This window comes from Haplochromis burtoni, unplaced genomic scaffold, assembly GCF_018398535.1.
Source record: "Haplochromis burtoni strain Fernald_Lab_line unplaced genomic scaffold, NCSU_Asbu1 Contig_98, whole genome shotgun sequence".
Taxonomy (NCBI): domain Eukaryota; kingdom Metazoa; phylum Chordata; class Actinopteri; order Cichliformes; family Cichlidae; genus Haplochromis; species Haplochromis burtoni.
Window position 1 is genome coordinate 1395022 of NW_024582459.1, and position 13590 is coordinate 1408611.

Consider the following 13590-nt stretch of genomic DNA (forward strand, 5'->3'; position numbering starts at 1 on the left):
CTGCACCAACTAATTTCTAGATTATGGCAAAAAAAAAAAACCCCAAAAAAACCTCAAGAACAACACTGAATACATTTTTAATTCATTCAGCCACAATTGGGTTTTTAGTTAATGCATTTTCAGATGAGCAGACCCAAAGTTTAATTTCGAAACCAATTTGAAATTAAATTGTTTGAAATAATCTTAAAGATCTCGAGTTTGTTTAAAATCAGCGAGATTCTGATTTCCGAAAGTCAGTGAAAGCAACTAACAGGAAGTTCTCACAGTCTTCGCAGTCCGGACACTAAACCTCGTCTGTGCGTAACTTTGTGTCCTCTGGCTGTTTTCTCCGAAAACTGCCAAGTAATTATGGTCAGATACAAGGGCCTGCAATGGAAACAGTGTTGTCCAAGTCTGGACTGTTGTGTTTGGTATGTAGTTGTAAGTTTAATAAGGTTAAGACGCGACTGAATTTAGTGGGTTTCCTTGGGTTACATTCCCTTCAGGTGTCCATCAGGTGGAGGAACTCGAGGTAAGTTAAGTCGTATATAAACTACACAAAGACTCTTTTAAACAGTCCTCATGGGAACCCTACAGTCACATAGTCCACTGCTGTGCCCGGGTCTCAGTCGTCATTTCAAACCGCTTTCTTCGTTATACTATCTTAAAAATATTCAAATTCTCGGTTATCTTGAACTAGAACCAGTGACACAGAGACAGCTGGGGCTCCTGCACTGCTGCTACAACTGTGGAAAATCCCAAATGAAAAGCAGTGTCTTTAATTAAAGACGGCATCACTCAAGTTACAAATTTTAATGTAGAGAATATTCCCTTTTTTTGTGCAGCTATATACCTATCACACAACTAAATAGCACTCACACACACGAGAGAGACAGTCAAATCTGTATCTACTCTGTTTATTCAAGTTATGATTATAATAATTATAATTGCCTGGTCCTGCGGAAGGTTTCTTCCTGTTAAAAGGGAGTTTTCTTCCTCCCACCGTCGCCAAAGCACTGGCTAATAGGGGGTCATATGATTGTTGGGGTTTTCTCTGTATGTATTATTGTGGGGGTACACCTTACAATATAAAGCACCTTGAGGCGACTGTTGTTCTGATTTAGCGCTGAATAAATAAAATTGTATTAAAATTGAATGATTTTATTACTTTTGTTTTGGCTGAGGTATAATAATTAATATAATAATAATAATTACTAGTAACATTGGCGGTGGAATCAATGTTTAAAATACTGATTTAAAAATCTTTTTCTTTTTTAATAATATAGTTCGTTACAGCGGTTTTCTCCTTCATAAAATATCCCACAACCGCGGCGAGAGTTTGTCGCGTCACGTGATCAAAGGGTTTTTCGCACCGACGTCAGAGACGCCGAGCTGGTACCGAGATATGGTCCGTAACCGTCCTGCTGCGTTAAGAACTTCACATTTTATCTTTGAACGACGTCCTGCTAACAGCCGGCTTAACGTTTCCTGTCGATAGTCCCTCCGGGGTAATGCTGCAGTGATGTAAACTGTGCTGCAAAATGCGTGCAGCTCCTCATAAATGCTGCTCATTAAAACAGTCCGAAGCTAACGTTTATGCAGAGAACATGTCTCCTCGCTAAGGAAAGCACTGGTGGTATTCTGAGTTCAAGTTTTCGGGAAGGTAGGTGCTAGAACCTGACGTTAGACGACGCTTGTGGTATACGATAATGCTATGGTGGCCTGTTCCTAGAGTCATTGTTTTCCTTTTGAACACACTTGCTAGGCGAGTTCTCGGTAAAATACAGTGTGCAGTATTTCCTTCTTACGCTTGGTGAGGATATAATGGTTTAGTTTCTCAGTAGTGGTTTGCAGTTTGCCATCCTTATCGCGTGTTTGACACCTTTGCAACAGGAAACGGATAAATGTCATAATGTGCTGGTTAAACTCGATCAGTTGGCAGCTGTTGTCATGTTCATAATTATTTCCTTTCATGAATTCTTAATTAATTTCACAGCAGTATATATGATTAAGTCTATTTCTAACTTGTGTCAAGGTTATTTCTAGCATGTGCTGTCCAGTCTTTAAAGCTCACATGTGCGTTTATTCAATAGTAAACTGATATTTCTCTTGAATTCAGGAAAAACCTGACTCGAGGTTGTGTTTGTTGTTTATACAACCATGGCAGGCATGCTGGCTAGATGCAAAGACCTATTTTGATTGTCATCCACAGAACCCCATTGTTAACCTGGTGTGTGTGTGTGTGTAAGTTCCATTCATGAGGCCAAGTGCATCATCAGCATGGCATGGTTTAATGTGTGGATTTCCCCACAGAGAGCAAGTGCACTTTGTTTTGTTTTGTTTTTTTGTTGCATAACTGCATTAGATGTGGTTTATTTACTCCACTTCCCTCTGGGATTAATAAAGTTTCTCTGATTCTGATTATTTCTCTTTGCATAAGAGGATCCATGAAGGAAGCATTGCTGAGTGCATGATAGTGAGGGTGTATTCCAAACTCTGATAGTTGTGGATAATAGCAGGATAAGGAAGGGCTGTGATTAGACTTCTTGGCTTTCTCTCGTCTAAGTGCCTTCATAAATATATGCTTCTTTATCTGATGAAATCATTATTCACTCCGGTCACACACCCAGTCCTGTTTGAATGCTTTACGGCAAGGCAAACTCCATTTAAAGTTTAATTCTGCACCACCGTGTTTGAAGGAGACATTCACCCAAAAAAATAGCAGTTTAAGGTACCCATGAGTTCTTGCACGCTGTTAAGCTTTAATGTGGTAAACAGTGGAATTACAGTGCAAATGTCTTTAGATTTGTGTGTGTCAGAACATCAGTTACTTCTCAATCGCTGTTACTCAAGAGAAAAAAGCTGTCAACACACTTCTTCCTGCCAGCAAGTCCTTAATTATAAAAGCAGTGGCAAGGTTTGAACAACTGAATTTAATGCACAGTGGAAGCATTTAAATGTCACGTCAGATAATAGTTTTATTTGAATACAGTAAAGCTGATCTCACTGTGCCTGATTATCATCTTTTTGTCTTATGCAAAGTGTTGCAGTTTAACTGTCTGCTGTTTGTGTGTTCTGTTATCAGTACAGTTCTATCAGTGAAAGGGGCCAGGCTATAACTTGGTTGCAGTTGTGTTTATGTAATGTCTTTGTTCTCATTGTCTTCTGGTATAATTGTGGTTCTGCTCGCTGTGCAGGACTTTGCAGCACTGTTGTGAAGTTAATACTGTGTTTGTGTGTCAGTGCTAGGTGTGGTCGGGGCGCTGAAGCCATGGAGAAGCCGTCATCTTCAGACAGAGCTGAGCTCGAGGAGAGAAAAGGCCTGGTGGAGGTAATGCACTTTATCAGCTGCAATTAGATGGCGCCGTGGTTTAAATGGAAAGTTCACCGCAAAACGAAATATAAATGTTTTTCCTTATGCCTGCAATCCTCTTAATACAGCACCATCACAACAAAAGACATCTGCCTTCTGTTGAATATAATGGAAAAAGGTGGCACATGTTTACAAAGTTCTGCTTGGTAGCACTGCAAATTTGGTTGCATATTTGCTTTAGTTTTTTAGCTGGAGGTGAATATTGATAAGATTTTGTTGAAAGCGTTGGTATTCTCACATCCATCCATCCATCCTCCGCTTGTCCAAAGTTGGGTTGCGGTGGCAGCAGGTATTAGCTTGCGCAGTGTATTCTAGATGTCCTTCTCCTTAACCAGACTTTCCACTTCCTCCTGGGGTATCCCAAGGCGCTCTCCCAGGCCAGATGAGATATATGATCTCCCCAGAGGGTTCAGGGTCTACTTTGGGGTCTCCACCCAGTTGGGCTTGCCCAGGAGGTGCCAGAACCACCTCAGCTGAGTCCTTTTGACATGCAGGAGCAGCATCTCTACTCTGAGATCGCTCCACATGTCTGAGGCCCTCACCCTATCCCGAAGGCCCAGTCACCCTAGGGAGGAAACTGTTACTTTCTGATTTCAGTCTTTAGTAATTTTCTGTGTGGGGAACCAAATGAAATCCTACATAGATCTTCAGTGTAGCTGTATTATTATCTGATTGTGAACACAGTGTGGAAGCAGAGCAAGGGAAAAAAGAGACTGAGGAGTGCAGAAGCAACACTGCCATGAGTTTGATCCATTTGTTTTTCAGTGTCCAACTGTTGAGGGGGAAAAAAAGGCCAGCCCTGGTAAACTTTGAAAACCGGTTTTTAATTCCCATTCCGAAACACACCTGTGCTTTTTCTTTTGACCTGCCAAATGTAATTACATGTTAAAATAGGTGCTTTGAAAAGGCTTTGCAATTACTGCTCAGGTCATTAACTCATGATAACCGTTAAAGGGACTTCTTAGTGTTTTTAAAACTGTTGTGTAATCCTGATGTATGTGTCAGTCTTTGACGCCAGAAGAATTTGCAGAATTTAATAAAAGCACTGATATAATTTTTTTCATGTTTTCTCACTACGTTCTTGTATGCTAAGTGTTTATTTTCAATTCTTAAAAATGTTTAGAAGAATTCAAGTTTACTATAGTTTCTATGTGTACTCATTGTTCAGGATGGTGGCGAGCCTAGAGGTGCTGAGGGTGGAGAGGTGGATGCTCGGACTCCAAGGAAGAGCAGCTCCTCCCGCAAAAGCTTCCGCCTGGACTACCGACTGGAGGTAAGACCCTCTATTACTGTCACCCTGCTATCTAATAAAACCCAAATCCTGAGGCTTCAGTTTCACCTCAGAGCTTCTCCGTTCTGTGAAGTCCTCCTCTCTAGTTACGCATGTTGTGTTTTGTTACATCCGAGTTCAGCTTTTCATGTCATGGATCACACAGTGTTCTTAAATTGGTTATATCAGGTGGTTGCTGTGTCTGTATCTGCATTAGCATGCTTTAAATCTCATCTCACAGAAAGAGAAGTTTTTCTGTTGTTATTAATCATGTCAGAAAAACCTCCCTCGTTCTGTGGTGTTCCACAGGGATCATTTTTGGAACTATCCTGTTTAGCTTGTAGATGTTAACTCTTGAACAGATAATATCTAATTTATAAAAACATTTCTACAAACTGTTTGATTTCCAAGTTTTAGTTAAATGACAATTTCTACATTTCATTTCTGATGAAAGAGACTCTTACCATTGTCCCAGATAGCGCAATCCCAAGGTTCAAACAAGGCAGTAGGTTTGTTAGTTCTGTTAAATCTAGCTTATGTAACCTTGGGGTAATGTTGAATAGTTCCCTTTCGTTAGGTTTTTATGTCAGGAGTGGAACTTGTTTATTTTATCTAAGGGGCATCTTTTTGCTCCAAAACGTTGGAATGAGTTGTTTTATTGTTTCAGATGGGGCTTTTAAAAATGGGTAAAGTCAGGCTTTGGGGTCTTTGTGTCTGACTTTGTCTTGTTTATGTGTCCGTTTTGTTGTTTTGGTTTTATTTAATGTTTCTTCTTTAGGCATCAGGCACTTTGTGACTTTCCTGTGAAAAATAAACTTGTATATTTTATACAACTGTAGATTCCAAAATGACTTGCTAACATAGCAAATATGCTATTGTTTACTTTTTTTGCAGGAAGAAGTGACAAAGTCGTGTCGGGACAAACATGGCCGCTGGGCTAACCCCTGGCCAACGTGGCGCTTTCCTTCCTACTCGATGCTGTTCAGGTTCCTGTTCTTAGAAAAAGATAACAGCAATGTACCTTCTAGTAAAGAGGTAGGTAATCACTTACTTATAATCACCAGTTTACTATTAGCTGTTGGTTTTAATCCAAGTCACAGTGAAGCGTCACTAATCAATTTTTAAATGTGCAGGTCTCAAGTTTATATAGAAAACAGCTGTTGGCAAAATTTAGCCTCCTTGGAAATGAGTTCAGGACAAATACATCTTTACTAAGAATCACTGGCCGATTTCATCTCACACACACACTATTTATAGGTCTTATTGGAAAACCTGCTGAGCTCAGTGAGGGCTTAACAAGCTGCTTTCACACTGCAACAGAAAAAAGGTTAACCCGTTATTAGCACAGACTCTACTGTTTGTTGCTATATTCAAACTTTTAAAAATGGGTGTGCTTACCAACTACTAGCAAATTCATAGGTGTAAAGTACAGTTATAGCAAAGGTGGCCTTCAGCATTAAATAATTTGCCCCTCCTGCACCCATCTGTTTCATCCCTTCTTACATCTTACTTTGTCTGTTATTTATTTATTTTTTAAACTATGGATGGCCTGTTCCTCTCCCTCGTCTCTAAAGGCCCTGGATCGTGAGCTCCCTGTGATGGAGCCATACTTTGTGCAGAACCCAAACCTCTCTGGCTCTGGTCCAGGACTGAGAGTCACATGGCTGGGCCATGCCACAGTTCTGGTTGAAATCGATGGGGTGAATGTTCTGACAGATCCAATCTTCAGTCAGAGGGCATCGCCGATCCAATATATGGGACCCAAAAGATTCAGAGGTCCTCCTTGCACTGTGGAGCAGGTTCCTATATATACATACATATATTTTTGTTTGTTAAAATTTTTTATTTATTCCTCCACCTTTAAGGTTCTTCTTTTACTTTCCTGCCAACAGCTTCCTAGGATTGATGCAGTGGTCATCAGTCACTCTCATTACGATCATCTGGATGCTGGATCTGTGGCCAGTCTTAATGCTCGCTTCGGAGGAGAGCTACGCTGGTACGTGAGGTGGATCAGTGGTCCACAATATTATTTCCATTCATGTCATATGTTCACTTCCTACTGTCAAACAGTGTGCCCTTTAGTGCCCTTTATTAGAAATTACATGTACCTTTTTGCATTGTGTGTGTCAGGTTCGTGCCAATGGGTTTGATGGACTGGCTGATGAAGATGGGCTGTGAGAATGTGATGGAGCTGGACTGGTGGGAGGAGAACTGTGTCCCAGGTCATGATGATGTCACGTTTGTTTGCACACCCTCGCAGCACTGGAGCAAACGCACAGCATGGGATGATAACAAAGTAAGATAATAACAACAACAACAACATGCACATTATTGCTTAATTGTTTAATAAGATTTAGTGAAGTGACATGACCCTAAACAAGCCAACAGCAGAACTTTGTCATTTTTATAGGACAACAAATTCTGTTTAAATCTTTATCTTGAATTCAAAAAAGATAAAATTGATAAAATTCAGGTCTTTTTTTTAAAAAACATTTTTTCCAGTCTTTATGGAGCAGCTGGACCGTTTTGGGTCCAGACCATCGTTTCTTCTTTGCTGGCGACACTGGCTACTGTTCTTCCTTTGCGGAAATAGGACGACGCTTTGGACCATTTGACCTTGCAGCAATCCCTATCGGAGCATACCTGCCCAGGTAATACACATGTGCACTTTATTAAGAACATCCTTACAATCTAATGTTTGGCCACTGAATTTGCTTTTGTAATGTACATTCGGAACACGTCTAATGATTATTTTAACATTTCTACAGACAGTACTTTGTCACAATTACAAAAAAATAAATAGTTTTCTAAATAAGTAAACATATGTGGGAAAATGATGGCACTGTAGATTCAGTTTTTATTTACTCTGTTCTAGAGGCACATTCATGTTTCAACAATAAAGTCGGTAGGTAGAGTTAATTGCAGTTAACTCTACCTCTAAGCTATTCATTTTTCCATAATGCTGTGCCTATTGTAACAAAAACAGATATCAAAGACTACTTGAATATTACTTGGTTTTTCAGAGACGTGATGAAAGGACAGCATGTAGATCCAGAGGAGGCCGTTCAGATTCACGAGGACCTTCAGGCCAGACAGTCGGTGGCCATTCACTGGGGCACCTTTGCCCTCGCGTATGAGGTAATGCCACACAAATACATTTATTTAGTTATGGATCCCTTATATATTCTTTAAATAAATATTTAAAACCTAGATGATTTGCCTTCTTTGAAAGAGTTGGAATAGAAGATCAATGGCCCTCTAATGCCTGAGATTTGCAAAGATGGAATAATCAATTCTGTAGCATCAGAATCCACTTACCGGCTCAATGTGTTTATTAAGTTTGTGGTTTTATGTTAAACTATTGACTATTCACTGGACTACTGCACAGTGAATTTAAAGATTCTTATAATCACCATGGCATTGCCACCATGAATACTTCAACTTTGCTTTAAAACATTGGTTATAAGGATTTAAAGTCATGATGCTATTTCCATTACTCAATGCATACCTCTTTCTCATCAAAATTTGATTTTGTCCATATCTCACTATCTTCCCAAGATTAACTTCCAGTGATCACTCCTGCGTTACTGTTGTAACAGACACATCTGAGTTGTGATCCTCCCCTAGTCTTTTTCTCCCCTCTAACCCCATTTCTTTAACAAGCAAACACATGTTTATATTTGTGCTTTGGTCATGCTTAATGTTCACATGTGTTTTTGCTCTATATCTTTTGACTTATTTGAGCTACCCTATTAAGTCCTGGTGTACTAAATAGAGGACATCCTGGGCTTTCCAATGATACGTCATGTGTTTGGGTCCCCTTTTAGCTACAAAAAGGAAGGAAATCACACAAAATTAATGGGAAGAGTCTTTTTTCCTCTGTTCTCATGAGGATATAATCATTTTGAAACAAGTTAGTTGACAGGTTGACTGACTGGTGTTTCTATTTTTTTATTTATTTATTTATTTTTACAACAAAGGTTACATAATGCAAGGTATTTCAGTAGCATTCAATTTGGTATTTTGTTACTATTATACAACCTCACTTCCAAAATTGTTGAGGCGCTGTATGAAATGTAAATAAAAACAGAATGCAGTGATTTTCAGATCTCAAACCCATATTTGATTGATAATGAAACATTAAAAAAAGCATCAAATGATTAGAGACATTTTACCATTTCCTGAAAGATATTGGCTTATTTTGAATTTGATGGGAGCAGCACATCTCAAAAAAATTTGGGATGGAGGCAACAAAAGATTGATAAACTAAGTGAGACTAAAGAGAAACAGCTGGAGGAACACTTTACAGCTAATTAGTGCTATTGGCAACGGGTCACCAACATGATTTGGCATAAAAAGAGGGTTTCTTCAAAGTGACCTTAACCACCCTGAAAAAAAACAAACTGCATTTGTAAATTATTTAAAAAATTCTAAAATTGACTTAAAAAGACTTTAAATAGTACATATCATCTACAGAATTCAGATAATCTGGAGAAATCTGTGTGCAAAGGCCAAGGTTAAAAATCAGTAATGTCCTAAAAACGTTGAGCCCACAGGTGTAACTGCATTACAATTTGCATGATTCTGTCATGAAAAATCAAAGCATTGTCTCAGGAACACTTCCTGAAACCACTCAGTGAGTACAGTTTACCATGTTATGCACAAATGTGGGCTAAATCTACATCATGAAAAGAAGTAGCCGTATAGGAACAGGCATAAGATCTTCAACAGGCTATAGCTCATTTAAAATGGACAGAGTCAGATTAGAATAATGAGACAGCATTTCTCTCCCAAAGCTGGTCTACTCATTACCCAGTCATTTATGGACTGTTTATCTTGTGGAAAGCACAGGTTTATGAGATTTGCAAATCATCATTCTCTTTTTATTTACATTTTACAGAGCATTCCAATTTTTTTGTAATCGAAGGCAGTTAGTATTTGAGGTTGCAATAGACCTAAGAGCTACTCTGTGAGTGCCATATCAATGCAAGAGCTCGTTGTTTAGATATAGTGTTGTGACACTATTATGTTCTGGCAACACAGTAAAACAAAGGTTTCATTGTTGAGCTGCATGAGTATTCCTGCAGCCGTCCCAGTTTAATGCAGCCTCTGTTGAAATCGAAGTGATATAAATGTAATAATCACTGAAAAATCTGCAGAACTAAAAAAACTGAATGTGTTGGAGTAGCTGCTCGAACAATATCTTAACATGCATGTTTTCTCTTGTCATGCAGTATTACCTCGATCCACCTCTTCGACTCAGAGAGGCTTTGGAACAGAAGGGACTGAAACCAGATTGTTTCTTCACTTTGCATCATGGGGAGTCTCGCCTTATATCTGCACAGGACGAAGACGTCTTCGACTGATGTGCAGTGTTTTTGTGGCCCGTTTCTATGGATTTGTCTGTAACAAAGTGCAGTAAATTCATAACATGCAGAATCCCAGTTTTAAAAAAAAAAAGTTGTGATAATTGCATATGTATATGCAGCCTGTATCAACTAGAAATCAAAACTAGGCCACAATATTGAATGTTGCACTGCCATCACATGGTCATTGGTAGGCAGTACTACCTACAGGAGCTGTTCTTCTCATGGTTCATAAATAAGCAAAAGGCATAAGATTTACTTGATCCTGGAATCTGTACTTGGTTCTGTGTAGCAAATGAAACATGGTAAAAGTATATCAAACAAATTTAGACAACTAGATTTTTAAAATTTGAACTGTATTAAAAACACCAAAAACTTTTTGTATTGCCAAACAAGTAATCTTATTTTGTGCAGCTCAGTATTTGTGAAATGCTAACTTGCATTCTAGTGTGCATTATTGTGATTGAAATTTCGTGGTGTGCACACTGCTTTACACCGAACGAGAGAGAAATTCTCTGCGGGTACAATTTTACAGATCAGAGGATCTGGTTAAAATACATCTGCTGTGCTTATATCTTAAGTAAAGTTTTCTTTCAGGATCTTAGAAGCTGTAGTATGAAAGAAATACTAGAGGATAGAGGATTTTGTGGTGTAATAATATTTCAACATTGATGTTAAATCATGCAACACTACAAAGACTTTTCTGAATGTGCTACGAGAACTCAAAATTGAGAGACGCAAAAATAGATTATCTATTATCAGAGTCTGAAACTCTCAGCGACCGAGTGCCGATAGCAAACGTGGAGCAGTGCTGTCTAGATGTAGAAGTTGAGCTGGGTTCAGCTTCGTGCCTTGCAAATATTATGCACTGCTGCAGGTTTAGACATTTGGCTTTGATGCTGTGAAACCACAGTTTCTTTCTTTGCTTATCAGTGTGATCATTTCCATTTTTACCTTTCCGTTTTTAGCCGGATGGGTTTGAGTCAAAGAGCAACAGTAGATTAGTGTTTTTGAACACAGTTGAAGCAAAATTCGGTTTTTAATGCCTGAATGTATGAACACATAACAGCACAATGTTGAGCTCATGTACTGCAGTAACAGGTTTATAAAGGTAAAAAGAAAAATGTTGTTTACATGTCACAGTGTCATTGATTTACAGAATAAATATTACTTTGCATTTAAAATGGTGTTTTTTCTCTTCTTTTTTTGTTAGTAGTAAGATCTAAAAAATAAATGTGCACACTTTTCAAACATTAGTGCCCGAAGTGTTAGCATTGCAACAGGCACACTGGTAGACAAAAACAGGTGGGCATTTTCAACAGCGAGAAGTACTCTGGCGTCTTGATTCTGTATTTTTAGTGTAAAATAAGACTGTGCTTCTACCACCCATATTATTAATGTCATTTAAACAGGTCAGTGTATGAAATAACACCTACAGGCTTAGAGATTGATTTAAAGCCCCCAGCAAACAGCTGCTAACTGGATATTCTTTTTCTGACCACTGTAAGTCCTAGCTTTGGTTGTGTGGGAAAATCCAAATTTAACTTCAGTCATTTAAATCTAATTTCTTCCTCATTCTGATGCTTAATTTAAAGTTAAGCAGATACATTCCTAAATGTACTGAGTTGCTATTTGGCTGATTTGCTGGCATTTGAACAGGTGCACCGAAAGAAGAGTAATTTACTTTAGTCCCCTTCTTTATTCCATTTTCCATGGATATAGTTTTGAAATTTCACTTTTTATTGACCGGGCTAAAGATTGGATTTCAGACTGAATTAAGGATTGAAAACTATTTGGTTAAAATTACTAATATGAACATAAGTTTAACAATTAAGTTCAAACGACCCAGAGCTAAATATTTGAGAAAAAAGATTTCAGGGACAGTCAAGGTTTAATCTGCCCAACAAAGGCAAGGAGGTTATTTTATAAAATATGAATTCAAACCCTTTTCCATAGCAGCACATGGCTGCCCAGGGATGTCCAGTATATCCAAATGGTTCTTTGAAAAAAAATCTTGTATAACATCTTGTAATTAAGACAAATATTAAAGATTTATTTTCTTTTTTTGCATTTTCATGCTGTGTTTCTTTTCTCTTTGATTGTCTACATCAGGGGTGGGCAATTCCAGGCCCTGAGGGCCGGTGTCCTGCAGGTTTTAGATCTCACCTTCGGTCAACACACCTGAATCACATGATTAGTTCGTTACCAGGCCTCTGGAGAACTTCAAGACATGTTGAGGAGCTAATTTAGCCATTTAAATCAGCTGTGTGTTGGTTCAAGGACACATCTAAAACCTGCAGGGACACCGGCCCCCGAGGCCTGGAGTTGCCCACCCCTGGTCTACATGCATCCCCTCTACTGCTCTAGGTTTGCACCTTTCCTTCTCCTATTGGCAGATGCACATTAATACGAACGACACAAGGTGGCAGCATCTACCTTTTCCCCCCTCACCATATAGTGACGTGAAAAGTTTGAGGAGCACAACTTCAAATATGAATTCAGACAAATTGATCCCTCAGGTAAACTGAAGTTTCAACATATTCTATTTGGCCTCTCACATACCCATAAAATAAATCCAGGAAAAAAAAATATTATCAATCTTCTGATTATTTTTGCCAAATTTCACATACATTGTACAAAATTTTCAACAGCGTCCAAACATATTTGCTTTTAAAGCCCCGTTTTCCAATTATCCAGAGAATCTAAAGAACAGCACCAACTCCAAAGCATGTAAAACACAAGAGCTGTGTCGAATGTATAGTTTCACTTGACTTATATGTTGTTTATTTATACCTTGAGCACCTCTTTTTTTTTAAATCAGTTATTTTGTTTGTTTGTTTTCTCCTAAAGTATACTTTTTTGTTTACGTACTTGTATTTGTATATATGACTTGTAAAAGATACTGCAAGCTGTGAAAGTTTTCATACCCTTTCTATAACTACATTACTATGTATATTTGTTGTTCAATTGTTCAAATAAAAAAAAAAGAGAAAAGAAAGTAACGTGGACGGTGTACTTAAAAAAATGAATTCAGACATTGAGCGCTCGTGATCATATTCAGTAAACGCAAACAACTAATATACGTTGCAAAACGCAAAATACAGTTTGTCAGCACAACTTTAACGGCTGCGTTCATGCAGAAACAGGAAGCGCATGCTGCTGATTCTGATTTAGGCCCAGATGTGTAAACAAGGAAAACTCACATTAAAGGTTGTTTAGACTGACTGTTGCTCCATGACAAATGATTTACACTTGGCTTTCTGCTATTTTAAGTGGACACTAACACAATGGAAGAAGAGCTGAGATAAGAAAAGGGGACAAGATAAGGTTTGGTAAAAGATGCCAAATCTGGGAGTGGAACAAGTTTTCTATGCTTTGCTGATAAGGCTGTCTTTGATTAACATGTCCTAACATTTGACTCACACAATTTCTTCAGAGACTATTTTGATTTGACAAAAAGATGTAAAGGATTAAGAAAAAAAAGAAGCAGGATAATGTTTGTCAACTGTTGTTTGAATGCTTCAAAACTGAACGACGTTTTAGAACAAAACTGCAACTTCAGCTGGCAGTGTGCATTTTCGACACAAATCCTTATTTAAAAC

General features: G+C 38.4%; 2 protein-coding genes across 6 annotated transcripts in view; one reads left to right on the top strand and one right to left on the bottom strand.

Annotated features, from left to right (window-relative positions):
* Positions 1-10071, top strand: napepld (N-acyl phosphatidylethanolamine phospholipase D). Of its 2 annotated transcripts, none has more exons than XM_005927214.2 (10): positions 1-511; positions 3223-3310; positions 4521-4625; positions 5517-5657; positions 6197-6421; positions 6515-6618; positions 6753-6918; positions 7125-7273; positions 7646-7760; positions 9857-10071. In XM_005927214.2, exons 1-10 carry the CDS (start codon positions 372-374, stop codon positions 9986-9988), a joined length of 1365 nt encoding a protein of 454 aa, XP_005927276.1. In that variant the 5' UTR covers positions 1-371; the 3' UTR covers positions 9989-10071. The 2 variants fall into 2 exon arrangements, with proteins under 2 accessions (XP_005927276.1, XP_005927277.1); XM_005927215.3 differs by lacking the exon at positions 1-511 and adding an exon at positions 1248-1642.
* LOC102299999 (proline-rich protein 5) overlaps positions 7108-13590 on the bottom strand; it is a 26365-nt gene continuing 19882 nt past the window's right edge. For all 4 annotated transcript variants that reach the window (XM_005927212.3, XM_014335149.2, XM_042222957.1 and 1 more), the window contains 2 exons: positions 9863-10025; positions 7108-7265 (listed from right to left, as the gene is read on the bottom strand). The gene's annotated coding sequence lies outside the window, so the exon portion shown is untranslated. The remainder of the gene's footprint in view (positions 7266-9862; positions 10026-13590) is intronic.

Excerpts from the sequence above, each read along its gene's own strand:
- napepld (XM_005927214.2), top strand. The coding sequence starts at position 372 with ATGGAAACAGTGTTGTCCAAGTCTGGACTGTTGTGTTTGGTATGTAGT. Across the intron at positions 6,619-6,752 it reads TTCGGAGGAGAGCTACGCTG|GTTCGTGCCAATGGGTTTGA; the intron begins GTACGTGAGGTG and ends TGTGTGTGTCAG. Across the intron at positions 6,919-7,124 it reads CAGCATGGGATGATAACAAA|TCTTTATGGAGCAGCTGGAC; the intron begins GTAAGATAATAA and ends CATTTTTTCCAG.